This window comes from Aulonocara sp. 'chitande type north' Nkhata Bay, linkage group LG4 (assembly GCF_057382095.1).
Source record: "Aulonocara sp. 'chitande type north' Nkhata Bay isolate Kocher_YH1m ecotype deep benthic linkage group LG4, A_spYH_male_GT1.1, whole genome shotgun sequence".
Classification (NCBI taxonomy): domain Eukaryota; kingdom Metazoa; phylum Chordata; class Actinopteri; order Cichliformes; family Cichlidae; genus Aulonocara; species Aulonocara sp. 'chitande type north' Nkhata Bay.
The window spans coordinates 25,217,361-25,235,045 of NC_141347.1; the positions used below are offsets into that span (position 1 = coordinate 25,217,361).

At 36.6% G+C, this 17,685-nt stretch overlaps 1 protein-coding gene across 1 annotated transcript; it reads right to left on the reverse strand.

Annotated features, from left to right (window-relative positions):
* Positions 1-1,678: 1,678 nt before the first annotated feature.
* LOC147332690 (immunoglobulin lambda-1 light chain-like) lies at positions 1,679-13,498 on the reverse strand. The gene is made up of 6 exons (XM_086290810.1): positions 13,459-13,498; positions 13,042-13,364; positions 5,811-5,877; positions 5,390-5,714; positions 2,893-2,927; positions 1,679-2,160 (listed from the first exon to the last, which is right to left on the reverse strand). The coding sequence occupies exons 1-6, from the start codon at positions 13,496-13,498 to the stop codon at positions 1,838-1,840; spliced, it is 1,113 nt and encodes a 370-aa protein (XP_086146936.1). The 3' UTR covers positions 1,679-1,837.
* Positions 13,499-17,685: the final 4,187 nt, after the last annotated feature.

A 17,685-nucleotide genomic window follows, 5' to 3' on the forward strand; every position in this document is an offset into this window, starting at 1 on the left:
ACAGAACAATGTTTAAAAATTAATTGTGTGAGTCTGGACCAAAAAAAGCACAAGTTGCTAGCTTTGAGTTGCTAGATATTAGATATTATATTATTAGATATTAGTCATATTTCAATGACTCTGTCTTTATAGGGTGGTGAAAAATTTACATTCATTCATCCCAGAATTGAAGTGACTGACTTACTATTCATGTTTTGGCGAATGTGAAAAGGTTGTTGTTGTTTTTTTGAATTTTTGGGGTGTCCTGTGCACAGGTCTGTGTCATAAAAATGCCCTAACTGCTTGTCAGAACTGCATAATGAGTGTTATGATGATTCTGCTTTGAGAAATTTGCAAAAATTGACAGAGAAAAACTACAAAATATTATCTGCATAATGTGTTGCAGATAATGTAAACCCACCACTTTATCTTGGTGGGTTTATACTGAGTTTGCTTGATCTCTCTGTTATCAGGATGTGGAAGAGTGTCAAAAAGAAGATGAAGAGAAATAAAAAGGGAAGAAAGAATACCAAACGATGGGAGGGGGGGATCACTGTCCCTAAATAACATGAGTGAAATATGCATTGGGTAGCTTTTGTCTGCTGCTTCTTTCCTGTCTGTCTTTTGGATGTGTTTCTGTTTGTGCTTTAAGGCTCTACACCCCGGGGTTGCTTTGCTTTTGTTTGTGTTGATTGATATGTGTTATTTTTGCTGTAAATGCACTGTTCTGCTGTTCATATGACAATGTTTAATAAACTCTGTTTTAAGTCTGTTCTGCTCTTTTCCAGAGAATCAGCATGAGTGATTTGATTTTAATTGTATTCAAAAGCTTCAAAATTTGTGACCTGACAAAACCTTTTTCTCCAGTTTAGGTTAGGGAGACAGGTAAGAGGCCAGTATTTTCTTTTGGGTTTCTCGTTATAGGTAGGTCAGTTCTGTTTCATTTCTAGAGTGTTTTGCTTGTTGTTTTGACCATGCCCATCTTGATGCTTGCTACCTTTTGAAATTAACAAAATATCTGGTTGTTGTGAAAGCGCAACCCTGTGGCAGCATTGGTCTTTCCTTGGGAGATTAGAGCGGGGGCATTATCTTTCCTTTTTTATGTGTTTTGGGGTGTAACACATTTCATTTCATAACTGGACTCTATTTAGTGTTCCATGGCAGTAAATAAAGTTATGTTTAGGCAAAAATCAAACAGGATTCAGCTAACTGTCTCTGAATGATCGAATGGTAATAATTAAAACATTTCCAGTAAACAGCATTTTCATTTTATTTTACAGAGAGCTGATACTTCATTTACATGAGGTTATAAGACCTGCAGGTGCATCATGGACATGAAAAAACAGAAGAGCAGACAGGTTATGCTTCACTAACTGAGTGTGAAGATTCATTTGCAACATTTTAAACCAGTGACACTTGCCCTCTCTGTTACTCAGGAAGAATTATTAAATGATGCTCTCTAGTGTTCAAATATTACATAGCGTGTATGTCAGAAAATACTTATGTTTTAACTATGGGAAGAAGATATTTTAAAAAGTGGTGTGCTTATGAGTGTTTTTTTCCTCTCTGTGCCCCTCTCCAAAATTTAACAGTTCATTTTAATAACCTTAAACTTATGTTATTTATAATACAGTGATACGTTTTCCCATTTACTCACAAGAAAACACATTTTTTAATTCAATGCTTTTATTAATTTAATGCAAAACACAAATTCCTGAAAATACTTGTCAAAAACCAGCAAATGAATACATGACTTAAACCTTTTGCATTATTCTGATTTCTAACATGTAAAGACTGTAATGAGCAAACAGCACAAGCAGTAAAGAAGCAGATTTTAAATGCACATTCTGGTCCTCGACTATTCAGTGGGACATTCTGACTTCTTGATGGTTTTCTCTGAAGTCTGTGAGCCCAAAGACACTTTACATGTATAAACCTTATCCATGTTCCAGTCTGATGTCTGGATGGTCAGAGAGCTGCTGATTTGGTAAGTCTGGTCTGGTCTCTGAACAGCAGTGCTGGTAGAGATCCCACTGCTCACTGGACTCCCAGCAGCCAACCAGCTCACATCTGCAAAAGGCAAAGACTGACTGGACAGACAGACCAGAGAAGCTGTGTCGGACTGGAGCTCAGCACTGGACGGAGGGAAGACTGTCAGGACAGGAGGAGAGAGGCTGGAGCCTGAAAATACATGAAGAACATTCAGGAAATTGAAAAATCAAAGGAAATGAAATGAAATAATGAAAACAGAAGAAATCGAGACATCAATAAGAGTCAATATGGAATAAACATAATATTTGTTATGAAATTAGAAGAAAACAATACTAATGTGATTTGGAAAAATATACAGACATAACAACCCAACATATCAATTGATTTTCTTTTTAAGTTTTCCTAAAATAAAATATGAGTAGTTACTCTTTAACTTTTCATGTAAGATGTCGTGAATTTAATTCTGGAGGTTTCTGCATAACATGTCAGTTACTGTGAGAAATTTTCTTTCATTAAAAAAAAAACTGTACAGCCCGTTTCTAATCACTTAAAATTAATTTTTAACTTTAGTAACACTGTTAACTACTACTGAAGAAAAAGAAAACAATCTTATATATGTTTTTGAAATGCCAACCCCAATATTAAATAAAAACACTATGAGAATAATAAGAACAGAACATATCCTATTTCACATAATGTTTAGTGAACAACATTTATATAAAAATATACAAATTTGGTTTGACACCTTTTCAATTTTTTTAATATAAAGAATTCATGTCTCCTGCACATACAACAACCTCAAACTATTTCATGTTGTATAAAATCATAAAAATGATGCTGAACAAGAAACATATTGAACTAAGTAGTCAGCAGATTTGTGCAAAATCTCTCTTGTTTTATGATCATTTAAAAAGCACTTACTTGTCACAATCAGCTTGGTGCCTTGTCCGAATACCACAGTGATTCAGTTTGTATACATGGCTGTACAAAAACCTCCTGACTGTCACTGATGAGGGGAGAGGAACTGAAACATCCTGTAGAGACCAACTTTCACTGTCAACATCTCATTCACTTCATCTGTTTGTATTTTATAACTGCATTTCTCTGTGTGTAGTCATGTTTATTCCTTCTTGTCACTTGTTTTGTGTAAGACTTAATTAAGTACTCATTACTGATCTGAATTAAACAGAGATTCACTGTCTCTCAATGAGATTTTGTTTAGTCTGGTTCACTATGACGGAGCATTTTTGGGAGAGTCTTCCCATGTCTGACAGGAACTCACTGCAGAGTCTCCTGTCTCTGCATGATTGATAAAAGACTGCAAATCAGTGTTTGGTCAGGATTTAGATATTAATGTGTCTGAGGAGAATCCTGCTGAAAATGCAGCTGACCTGTGAGAATGATGAAATCTCAGAAATGAGGCGAAGAACCAGGAACCTGTTTGTACCAGCCGACATAAAAGCTTTCAGCTTTTTTTAATGTTGTATTTGAGCAGGTTAAAGGTTTTTTAAAAAAGGATTTTAATAAATGAGCAATCCAATGTTTAATAAAACATTATCTGGAGGTTGTATGTTACTCTGCATTTTCTTGATTGGACTATACTCAAGTGAATGAGTCTAAGAAAGCATATGTACTGCCAAGAGGTTTGTAACACATTGTGATAAGTACAGTGTCTTCTATTTCTGCGAACTTGATAGTTAAATGATAATTAACGTTTGATGAGGACGTAGAGTTGAATCTTTCTGAGGAGAATCTTGTTTCAAAGCTTTTGAGCTGTCAGAATGGAGAAATCTTAGAAACATACAGATGATCTTCTCTAGGAACTTGTTTATACAGCTAATAGAATTCCTATCATCTCTCTCAATGTTGCAGTTGAGAACAGCTTGTTGAAAACTTTGTACTTAAGTGTTAGGTTTTGTATTGTTGATTGTCATTTATGCTTAGAAATATTTAACCATATATGCTTAGAAGTATATAATCATTTGTAGATTGAAAGAATGTCTCATCCTAGGAGGTCTGTAACAACTCTGTGTAGCATGAAGAGGGGGGTGCGTTCACTCCTCTACAGAGTGTTCTGGCATAGATCACACACCTCCTAGGAGAGGTCGTATCTTCTCTTGTTGATATATGGCATAGCAAACACACGTATATCTGTTTAAGTATAAGAGCCTTTTGTTCAGATGGACCCGCTAGACTCCTGGCACCAGCTTTGGGGAGTCTTCACAGGGTCACATCTTGACCTCACACAAGCCACACACACACACACACACACACACACACACACACACACACACACACACACAAAGGCAAGGTACTCTTTGTGTGTATGTAGACGTCATATGTTAATGAACCTATGCATATTCATGTAACCTCAATAAAAGAGCAGTGTTACGGGAGAACGGACGAGAGCAACTGGGGTCAAGCGAAGGAACGGCGTTTGTCCGGTTCTCTCCCGTGCACGAGAAACATGAAGAACTTTGCCTACTTCATGTCTTGCTTGCTGTGTAATTATATTGCCTTCAACGTTCCAGCGAATAGGTTCAAGCTACAAACCTATCATTAAGTACAGTAAGTAAGTATTTGTACTTGGTTACTTCCCACCTCTGGGGACAGAAACCTGTTCCAACGCCAAGTGAGCTGCCAGAATGACAAACTGAGGAACCCCTCCAGGAACCTGTTTAGACCATCTAACATAATTGAACCATATTGCAACTGAGAACAACTTCTTGACCTGGAGAAACCTTGTGGACAGCAGGTATCTGGATAAACACTTCCGCTGCATTAACATGTGCCAACAAACACAGAAAGAACATGAGTGAAATGTCTTTCTCCAAAACGATGGGCTATGAAACAGATGAGAAGAACGTCTTACACTTTAGAGAAGTGATGAGAGAGCAGACAGACCCCAGCATGTTGTCAGTGTGAGGTGTAAACATCCTTTAATATTCAGCTGCAACTTTATCAGTATCTGTTTAGGTTGATTAATGTCATTTACTGCAGCTAGAATGTGACAGTTATCAGAGTTTTAGGAAACCGTTTGTCAAATTGCTGTTATTTAAAAACACACACACATAATAGGTTTAATTGTGTTAGATGCACATAATTTAAAATGCACATAATTGTGTACATATATATGGCAATTTGTGTTGTTGGTGGTCATTATACTCCTCGATATTTTATACTTTCAGTGATGAATGTAAAAATATATCAAAACAAGTAATTCAGTATTTATTAGCAGACTGTCTGAAGTGGATGAGTTTTCATTGATGAACATTAAAATCAAAAATAACAATAAACACACTATTTGAAGGTGGTGGGTTTACACTGAGTTTGCTGAATGGGTCTTTTGTCAGCATGTGAAAAATAGAGCATCAAAAAGCAGAAGTATCAGTGAGGAGGTTTTTGTCACAGTGTAAATCACTGTGATACAGCATTGCTGTCCCATGTCTTACAGTAATAGACTGCAGAGTCTCCCTCCTCCACATTTTTGATGATCAAACGATAATCTTTTGTTGACTGATGAGAGGATGTGAATTTTGGAGCAGAGAACCCAGAGCCATAGCCTGGAGAACTAGAGCTATGATGAAAATACAGCACAAACTGAGGAACTCCTCCTGGAATCTGTTTATACCAAAAGACAGTGTTATCAATAGTCCCCAGGTTACAGTCCATGGTGGCTGTCTCTCCTTTCCTCACTGATAAAACAGGAGGTTTCTGTGTCAGCACCGTCACACCACTCACACCTGCAAACAACATGAAGACATGGAGTCAAGAGAAACACAAGCACATATGAATCCAACAAATAACTACTAATCTAAAGTATAAATGAGGTTCCATACATGTTAGAGCAGTGATGAGAGCACAGAGAGTCACCAGCATGTTGTCACTGTGTGTTGTGCACTGCTTCTGTAGGAGGAGAGGAGGTGTGAGCCATTAAATATGTGACAGAAACTCAGAGAGACTGACAGGAGGAGGAGCTAAATCTGCGTAGTTTGCGATGTTTGGGTAATTTATGTTCAGTGGAGGGTAATTCTGTTTTTGTATTAATAAATATTGGTGATTGTGATGTCTCCCTCCTCTCCCTTAAAATTGTGCTACTGCATTTTATTATGAAAAATTGTTTGCTATATCTCCTGGGTGAGGTGTTCCAGGCATGTCTGACTGGGAGGATTCCCCGGGGCAGACCCCGCATATGCATATCTCTCGGCTGGCCTCAGAACAGCTTGATGTTCCCCCAGAGAAGCTGGAGGAGGTCTGGGATCCTCTGCTTAGGCTGCTGCCCCCGCGACCCAGCCTCGGAAAAGTGGAAGAAGATGTATGTATGGAAGGATGGTTGCTATGTCCTTCAGGTTTGTTACTGATGCTTTTACCATTACCAGTTTTTATGTTTGGACAAAAAAAAAAAAAAAGATCAGAATCCCGCTTACCCTTACAGTTACCTGTTATAATTACATAATCAACAACCTTGAAATGTATGAACTTCTCTGGAAATTCACATGAAACTGGAGTGTTTAGGATTAGGAGAACATTTGATAAAATGTTACGCCATTTATGAATATTGAACAACTGAATAAAGAGTTAAAAAAATAATAATTTTAGTACTAGAACTGTGTGGGCTCCTTTTTTGTTTCAAAGTTGAGCCACATGAGTTTTGTGGTATTTCTCACAAATGAAATCACTGTGATACAGCCGTTTTGATATAGTTCCCCTGATTCACAAAAACAAATAGCAGTGTCGCTCATCTACATCTTGAGAGTTAAACACAACAATTAGAGGACTGACTAATTTGCGTTTACCAAAACAGTTTGGTTTTAGACACTCAAATTCATTTTTGTATTATTTTATTTTGTTCTACAATTAATGGTTGGAAATGTTAACTCTTCAGAATTCATAAAAGCTGTAGTGTCACTCAGTTGTGTTTTGTTTGTTTTTTGTCACAGTATTCATGATTGTGTTATGTTCTACACAATAGAGTCTATGTTTCAGTGCAGTACAATGCTTACCCTCCTCCTTTTAACTCTAAATCCATGTCTAAGGATGATGTAGAATTTAGTCAGTCTGAGGAGAATCCTGTTACAAAGTAAAGTGAATTGTCCTCATTTAAAAACTCTCCATCAGCTCCATCAGAGACTTGAATCATTACAGGCAGTTCCTTGAATGGTTTTAGTTTAAATGCAAATGTCCTTATCGTCACACATCACACATTTTCTTCTTTTCTTACATTTAATGATGCTGAATCTATGTTTATAACTATTTAAGAGTTGAGTCTGGTGTCTAAATTTATATTACTTATACGTACATGCATACAATGTAGGACTGCTTTTTGTATATGATTTTGCATATGAGTAGTTATTGACTGACAGCTGGGATAGGCTCCAGCGCCCCCCGCAACCCTGAAAAGGATAAGCGGAAGCGGATGGATGGATGAATATGGATTTTCCCCAGTTTGCTTTGTTCATGATTTCAATGATAAATATTAAAAAAAATGAACAAACAAATAACACACTATTTGAAGGTTTGTTTGTTAGAGGTGTCTTTTACCAGGTTGTGAAAGAGTCTTAAAAAGCAGAAGTATCAGTGTGGAGGTTTTGTCACAGTGTGAATCCCTGTGATACTCCACTGTTAGCAGAGCTGTCCCATGTCTTACAGTAATAGACTGTGAGTCTCCTGTCTCTGCCTGATTAATTATGAACTAGGAATCAATGTTTGATGAGGATTTAGAGTTGAATCCGTCAGAGGAGAATCCTGTTCCAAATTCAAGTGAGCTGCCAGAATAGTCAAAACTTTCTGAGGAACCCCTCCAGGAACTTGTTTATACCAGTTAACATAATTCCCATCATATCTCTCTACGTTGCAGCTGAGAACAGCTTGTTGACCTGAAGAAACTGTGTGGACAGCAGGTGTTTGGGTCAATACAATCACTGCATCAACATCTGCCAAGAAACCGAGAAAAATATGAATGAAATATTTACCTAAAAATATACAGATTTTAAAATCAATAAGAACATCTTACACGTCAGAGCAGAGATGAGAGCACAGAGGGTCCCCAGCACTATGATAGTAGGTGGAGAAACTGATCCTGAAAGATGAGAGGGGATGTAGTGAGAAGAGAAGAGATACTGAAGCTTATAAAGACAGAGAAGCAGAACTGAAAGAGGAGGAGATTCAGAAAAACAGCTTGTTTATGAAAGACTAAATTACTGATATTAATAATTCATAATTTCATACAGTGAACATTGTCATTATATGAGCATTATTGTTTCAAACTCAATGATATCATATAATTTTCTTTGAATTTGCTCTACAAAAACTAATATAATGACTTAATCAGTGTATATGTCACAGTACTGGGTCTGCGACTCAGTATTTGTCTTTCAGGTTTTAGATTTATAATCTATATATAATATAATATATAATATATAATAAGATTATAATATATAATCTATAATGGAGTTATTTCGATCTCAACTGTATTTACACTTAGTGTAGTAAATCACACCTTCAGTGTTACTAGTTCATGGTCATATTTTAAAGACCTGACTTACATAAATAATGTTATTGAAAAAAGGTAAAAGAATGAAATCTCTAGTGTTCTTGTCTTCAATTTTCTAGATTTACTTTCTGGCTTATAAACGTCTAACATGAAGGTTCATTATATGGTACTAAATCTGTCTAAACTATTTTAAACACCCAGATAGAGATGGATATCTTTCTTAGCAGCACCTTTGTTCTTGGCACACTTCAGCTTCTAGTTGTTTCTTGTTAATGAGAGAAATGAGGGAAAACCAACTAGAAAGGTTAAAAAAAATGTTATTTCATTTTCAAAAGCAAAAAGATCAACATTTATATATGTAACCATGTCAAAATCAGAACATGTACACATTAAATATAAATGTGTGTACAATTAAGACAAACATCATAAACACATCTCTAAATAAAATGAGAATTTGCTTCTCCATTTAAAAATGTGTTTTTGATGAATCCAGTGTATATTTCTATTGATTCGTTCTTTCTGACAGATAGAATCTGGTTACTGCCACATTTACTGCAGCTGGAATATAACAATTAAACAATTATAACCATGAAAGAGCTGAGAGAAGTCTATAAGTTTTTTTTATTATTTAAAAATAACTTGCAAAAACATAAAATACCGTATGTTGGATAGTTTGGTTTATGTGTTTTTACATATTATAATTTGGGCCAATATTAGTGAATGAGATGTATTTTTCGGTACTTTTCTTTTTATACTTTTAATAATCAAGGTTAAAATGAATAAAAAAACACCAACAACATTCCAGTGTTTAAAAACACAGTCTAAAGATAGTGGGTTACACTTAGTTCACTGGATATATATATTATCTGCATATGAAAGCGTTTCTAAAAGCAGAAGTAATACTGAGGAGGTTTATGTCACAGCCTGAATCACTGTGATACGTACGCAGAAGCAGAGTCATCATATGTCTGACAGTAATACACTGCAGAGTCTCCTGTCTCTGCTCGCTTGATAATGAACTGGTAATCAATGTTTGATGAGGATTTAGAGTTGAATCTGTCTGAGGAGAATCCTGTTCCAAAGCTGAGTGAGCTGCTAGAATGAAGAAATCTTAGAACATATTGAGGAGCCTCTCCAGGAACTTGTTTATACCATCTAACAGAATTCCTATCATATCTCTCTATGTTACAGTTGAGAACAACTTCTTGACCTGGAGGAACTGTGTGGACAGCAGGTGTTTGGGTCAACACGATCACTGCATCAACATCTGCCAGGAAACACACACAAAAACATGAATGAATAGAATAGAATAGAATAGAATTCAACTTTATTGTCATTGCACATGCACAGGTACAGGGCAACGAAATGCAGAAGTGCTTTAGTGATATAGACATATTACAATATATATTAGCAATAATATAGATAAGTAAGTATTAGAGATGGACCGATCCGATATTACGTATCGGTATCGGTCCGATACTGACCTAAATTACTGGATCGGATATCGGAGAAAAATAAAAAATGTAATCCGATCCATTAAATATCACGAAAGCACCTCACAAAACTTGCAACACGCCGTAACTCGCCTCAGAACGTTAGCACGTCGGAGCAGTGTGCATCACGTGATAGAGCGGCTGTGGCATGCGGGACCTGTCGGTGGTCTGGATAGCATGTGGAGCTTCACTAGCAACCCGGCATTTCATCTCCGACAAAGTTATCCCCGAGAGAAGTAAAGCAAGTGTGTAAGTCCATCTCTGAATGTTTGTAAAGCATTCCTGCGTTAAGCTTAACAAGCGACTGCCTCTTCTTGCTGCTACTTCAATCATGAAACTGCTTAATGATCAGCTGATCGGCTTTTCTGTCGTGAGTCCATCTCTCTTGTTTGTTTTTGGCCCACTTTGCACCAGAAAGAGGAAACCAGCGGCTGAACAACAGCAGCACGTTTAAGCTTGATAAGCTGTTGTTAGAATTTATTTAATATTACTTTCTACACCAGGATCTTTTTCTACGTAGCTGACGCTGGTAACTCTGCAGGGGCGGATCTAGCAAAGTTTAGCCGGGGGGGGGGGGGGGCGATAGGGCATTAACAGGGAAAAGGGGAGCACAAAGACATACTTTTCTTTCTTATTCTCATTTAAAATGTCTAGCTTTAAATAAATAATTATCTGACACCCAAAGTTTTATTTTGATGTAAAATGAATAGAAGTCCATTACTGTATATAGTAACTATTAAGTCTAATATATATATCCTAGTAAGCTATAGTACTTTTTCCTTTGGGAAGGTACCATCTGTGCAGTCTGCAATTTTGTTGAAGAAAGATGTTGAATCTATTTAATATTTTAATATATTGAAAAATAATTGATTTCTGTGCATTTTTTTTCACACTGCATCAAATTAAGCTTGATTACGTCGATTAAGCATCATGAGGTGGCGCGTGAGGGGTTGTTCCCTATTTTTTATTTATTTATTTTTGTTGTTGCTGGGAGTTGGAACCCTATTGGTTAGGTTGCTTAATATACTCTTTAAGATACCAGAATAGGGAGGATGGTGTAGGTTTAAGTTTATTAGATTGATCAGTATTGCTGAACTATGAAATATTTTTTTTTTTGCATACAGGTATAACAGAATAGCTTTAGTGTAGTTGTTGTTTTAAACTTGAGTATGAACTTATACGAAATGCAGCAAGATATTTAAAAAAACAGTTTTGTTGATTAAAAAACACTATATCGGATTCATATCGGTATCGGCAGATATCCAAATTTATGATATAGGTATCGGTATCGGACATAAAAAAGTGGTATCGTGCCATCTCTAGTAAGTATATTACAGAAATGGGTCTATTATGGTATGTTATAATGTACACGGTATGAAGTATGTTGTGAAGGTGAGGGTGTGGATAATTTCTACAGAGGCTATATAAAGTGCTAGTGGTTGTGAGTGGTGGTTCAGTCCATGTTATTATTGTGTGTTTGAGGGTACAGTTGTCCATTGTGGGTGTGTGTATGTTCAGTCCATGTGTTAACGTGGGTCAGATGTCAGGAGGCAGAGTTCAGGAGTCTGACAGCTGTGGGGAAGAAGCTGTTCCGGTACCTGGTGGTCTTAGTAAAGAAATTTACTAAATTCACTTCTGACAACTTGAAAAGTTTACCTCCAAAAATATACACCCTAAAACAGAAGATCTTACATGTTAGAGCAGTGATGAGAGTGCACAGGATCCACAGCATGCTGTCAGTGTGAGGTGTAAATGATCTTTACTGTTCAGCTGAGATGTGAGTGGGATTGTAGTGAGAAGTGAAGCGATACTGACACTTAAAGACACAGAGGAGAGGCAAACCAAAGGAGGAGGTGTCAGGGCTCTGTGTGCGGAGAGGAGGATCCAAACGCAGGACTCAGACACTAACTTGAAACTCAAAAACCTCAGCTTTATTGCTGGTACGAAAACAAAACATGAAGTGAACATGGAATATGGAGAATCGAAACACACAGGCATAATCTGATGGTACGACGCGACACTGACACAGAGAAACACAGGGCTTAAATACACAGACGGCAGTAATCAAGGGATGAGAGACAGGAGGGGAACACACCTGGGAGAAATCACAGCTGACGAGACAGGGGAAACGTAAACTGAGCACACTCACATATGACACAGACCTTCACAATAAAACAGGAAACTCAGACACAGACATTGAACTAAACAGACAGATTCACAAACAGACGGGGTGACACCATAGACAGACAGATACAGACGCAGGCTCAGAGGCAGACCGAATATAACACGTAGAACTCAAACAATAATAATAATCATGATAATAAATTGGAAAATGATAATAATAAACTTAAAGCGCTGGGTCACCGACCCAGGACCATGACAGGAGGAGATTCAACACAATGATTTTCATTCATAGAATAAAAAATCATTTATAATGCAAATAACATCAATTAAATGTTTCTGGCTCATGTTCAACTGACACACTTATGGCTGTCATGACATATTGCTCACGAAAATATTGTTGTAAAGGGAATAAATATTATATAACTGATTATTGACAGTTTTAGGTGTTAACACCAATCTCTTTCTAGCTGAAATGTGAGCAGGACTTATGTGAAAAGAATAAACAGTAACGTTTATAAGAACATGAGGTAGAACAAGTCTCAACAAATTCAGAACAGTTGTAGTTTAAATGCAAATGCCCTTATCCTCACACATCACACGTTTTCTTCTCGTCTTATATTTATTTCTGCCTGATGTATAGTTATCACTATTTAAGAGCTGAGACTGGTGTTTACTAAATTTCTATTACTTATAGATAACTTTTAGTTATATACAGTATTAGTCCACTTCTGACATGTTTTGGCTGAATAATATCTCTATATTCCTCTGCTTGCTTTATTCATATTTTCAATGATGAATATTAAAATTAATTTAAAAAACAAAACAAATAACACAGTATTTGAAGGTGGTGGGATTTCAGTGTGTTTCTTGGATGTGTCTTTTTTTCAGCATGTGAAAGAGCATCAAAAAGCAGAAGTATCTGTGAGGAGGTTTTTGTCACAGTGTGAATCACTGTGATACCCCACTGTTAGCAGAGCCGTCCCATGTCTGACAGTAATAGACTGCAGAGTCTCCCTCCTCCACATTCTTGATGATCAAACGATAATCTGTTGTTGACTGATGAGTGGATGTGAATTTAGGAGCAGAGAACCCAGAGCCATATTCTGGAGAACCCCAGCTATGATGCATCCTCAGCACGTACTGAGGACTTCCTCCTGGAATCTGTTTATACCAGGCAGCAGCATAGTTAGTAACAGTCCCCAGGTTACAGTCCATGGTGGCTGTCTCTCCTTTCCTCACTGATAAAAAAGGTTTCTGTGTCAGCACCGTCACACCACTCACACCTGCAAACAACCAGAACACATGGAGTTAAGACAAACACACTGACATTTAACTCTAACATGAAGTCTTTTCTTCAGTATATTCAAGACACTTTACATGTTAGAGTAGTGATGAGAGCACAGAGAGTCACCAGCATGTTGTCAGTGTGGGCTAAGAACTGAGTGGAGAGATGATGGTGGAAGAGCTATTTAATACAACTAACAGGAGGAGGAGCATTTGATTTTTTTACTTTCTCTTGTCTGTGCTATTAATATTATTATTATTGGTGTTGGTAATGTCTTGTGCATTTACCCTGTGGCAACATCATCATCTTCCATTCTTTTTAATAAATTTTTTTGTTTGTTTTGTATTTTGGAATGGTGACTTTCTCCATATCCTAAATGTGGCAGGATTTTGGTTTGTTATATTTTATACTTTAACTTGTATTTTGTTTAAAAAATTACAATTAGATTTACATTTTCTGAAGCAACATGAAGTTTAGAATTTCAACTTCAACTCTGTATTTTATTCTCTGACACGCCTGGCTTTGCACAAATCATCTAATTAAGTAACTAAATGTCTGTAAATGAGAATGGCCTGTTTATAAATGTGATGTATAAAAACAGTTTATCATGATTTTTGAAACCAGTTTCCAGCTTGAAATTCCCACATTGTGATAAACCATTAAGATGCAGCAGTTAAAAGAAACTGTAGGATAAAATTAATATAATTATGTCAAAACTTTCAAAAATAACAAATAAAAAGCAGAAAACTTTCAATCCCTAATGGTGGCACATTTTCCTGCTCTTTGTTTTCCTAGTGTTGGTTTCTTTGTTCCTGGCCACTCTTTGTTTTGTATTTTGTTTGAGTGCAGCATTTTCAGTCTCCTGTGCCCTGCATTTGGGTCCAATACCTGCCTGCCACACAGCGGTTACATTACAGTATGAGAGCTGGAGGAGATGCTCTTCTTAGATTAGCTGAAACTTTATCCCTCAGATGGGTTCCTCCAGGAAATTCAATTCTTGTAAGTTACCTTGTCACGAACAATCAGTTTGATCAAAATTAAAACTTGCTAAATAAAAACTAATAGATACATTTAAAAAGAGAGAACATTTCTGATTGATCATATTTAAATTTGATTATTTTTAATTATATTCCAAAGAGCCTTTAACAAGTGCAAAATTTCAGCTTCAGCACTGTGTAGGCGCGCTCTCTGTATTTCAGAATTTTGGAGACACATTTTTTGTCTGACTTTTTTCTGTGAAAACATTTGGTGACATGCTACCACAGCCAGAAGCTCTCCATGTTTGATTTTTTTTTTTTTTTGAAAAAATAAAAAAATAAAAATAAGTACAGACTTTATTTAGACTTTCTTGACAATACATAAAGTTTTGTTTGACCAAAATAAAACAGTTTCTGAATGACCAAATGACAGCAACTGAAACATTTTCAGTAAGCAGTTCATATTGTACGATCAGTTTATTTGACAGAGAACTGATAACGTGAGGTTATGAATGAGACACTAAGACCTGCAGGTGCATGCTGGGCAGGAAGAGAGGGAGAAGTTTAAAGGTGATGAGTAATTTTCTTTCTTTTTTAAAAAAAATGTTAGGCCAGTTTCTTATTACTTTTAAAGTTTTAAAGTTTACTTTTAACTTTAGTAACACTGTTAACCAGTGGTCCCCAACCTTTTTTGCGCCACGGACCGGTTTATGCCCGACAATATTTTCACGGACCGGCCTTTAAGGTGTCGTGGATAAATACAACAAAATAAAACTAGTACCAGTACCGAAAAAAAGAAGATTTATTCATAACACACGTGAAAAGACCCAGGAAAACCGAGTAAACTATAAAAACGATAACAAAATAACGCTGAAAACCGATAAAAACCCTGAAAACCATACATTTCACACCCAAGCCTCAACTCTTGCGGCCCGGTACCAAACAACTTACGGACCAGTACCGGTCCGAGGCCCGGGGGTTGGGGACCGCTGCTGTTAACTACTATTGAAGAAATATAAAACAGGCCTACCTATCTTATTTTAATTTATGCCAACCTCAACACAAATTAAAATATTATGAAAACAATAAGAGTGATCAACAACATATTTCACATCATTTTAGTGAACAACATTTATATAAAAATATACACATTTGGTTTAACACCTTTTCGCACAATTTTAATATAACGGATTCATGTCTCCTGTACATACGACAACTTGAAACTATTTTAGATTGTGCAGATTTTCAGGTCATCAGGTCAGATGATTACCTGGGCCATTGTAGAAACTTTATCTTCCTTCTCTGAAACCAGTTGTGAGTTTCCTTGGCTGCATTTAGTATAATTGTCTTGCTGAAATGTCCACGCTCTTCATCTTCAATGTCCTGACAGATGGCAGCATATTTTTTTATCAAGATTGTCTCTGTGCATTTTCCACTCATCCTTCCTTCAGTTATATGACATATGCCAGAGCTGTATGCTGAAAAACAGCACCACACCACCTCCAATCTTCACTGTGTTGGAGGTGATTTGCAGTGGCTTTTGGCTTCCAAGCATGGTGTCTATTGTGCCATCCGAAGTATTACATTTTATGAAAATTTGTATCTCATCTGACAAGACTGTATATCTCCCAGTATGGTGATCTCTCAGGCATGTCTAAATGTTGTTCAGCAAACTTTAAATGCACTTCAACATGATTTTTCTTCAGCAGTGAATTTTTGCATACAGGCTATAGTTTGAAAAATTGAGTGCATTACTGATTGTTTTCTTTTCTTTCTGTAGCTCTCTACAGATGGTCCTTGGATTCTTTTCACTCTGTCTGAACTCTTTCAGGGACCACCTGGTTGTCACCGGTTATGGCGAAATGATTGTCTTTCCACTTCCAGATTATGACCCCAACTGTGCCAATGCTGTCAGTATGTTTCGCAACAATAAGGTTGCAAGCATTGTGAGAGAGCTCAGTGGTTTTACCATCATGAGATGTTTCTTGTTTCACAGCTTGGTAAATTAGACACCTTTTTCTAGACCGTCAGTTGGGAATGCACAAAGTGGCAGGATTACGTTCAAATTACTCATAGATATGACTTTCCATGCATTTTTTGCACCTCATTTTCTTCATATGTTCAAAACTTTCCCCCTGTTTCATTTCTCCTTGTTACACATAATTAACAGAGGGTATAAATACAAGTGACCCCCCCCCCCCTGCCACAAAATAAATAAATAAATAATAGCAATAAATAAAATTAAATCAATAAATAAAAATGAATATAAAATAACAACAACAAAACATATAACCATATGAAAACATGAATCATCAGAAAATCTTTTTCAGTTAAAAGTACTTGTTACAGTCAGCTTGGTACCGAATACCACAGTGACTCAGTTTGTATACATGGCTTTACAAAACGGCACCAATAAGGCATGAGGAATTGCAACATCCTCTTCAGGCCAAATTTCACTGCCAACATCTCATTTCCTTAATTGATATTTCAAAACACTGCTTACGTGTTTCAAACAATTTCTGTCTCTTTAGACATTTAGTTTCTCCTCTGTGTCATTAGTTGCTTTCCTGAAGATTTTATGGTTTTGCCTGATTAATACTAGGAATACATAAGCACTGCAGTGTATCTCATTCAGATTTTTGTCAGTCTGAATCACTGTGATACAACTTCACTAGAATAGGAGTAGTACAAAGAGTCGACAGTTCTGTACCGTCAGTAATGAAATAGTATTAGCTGTTCTAGGATTTAAAGCTCTGAATCTGTCTGAGCAAAATCCAGTGGCAAAGATGGTAAGATTACTGAATGGTAAGTTAATAAACTAAGTAACTGCTGCAGGAATTTTTATGTTAAAATATATGTTTTTTTCCTTTATTCTGAGTGCTTTCAAAGTGTACTGTGAAAAATACACTGAACAAAAATATAAACGCAACACTTTTGTTTTTGCTCCCATTCCCCATGGGATGGACGTAGAGACCTAAAATTCATCCCAGATACACAATATAACCATCCCTCCCAAACAGTGGTCACAAATCAGTCCAAATGTGTGGTAGTGGGCACATCTGCTATATTGAGATAATCCATCCCACCTCACAGGTGTGCCACATCAGGATGCTGATCTGACATCATGAGTAGTGCACAGGTGTACCTCAGACTGCCCACAACAAAAGGCCACCCTGGAATGTGCAGTTTATATTTTTGTTCAGTGTAGTAGGCACAAACTGAAATCCTGGATTTCATGGCAGTGATGTTCATGATATGATATTTAGAAGTTTGTTGATGTCGTCAGTATGAGTATTTGCATGCATGTAGCTCTATGAAAAGTAAATATACCCTAAGGTGAAA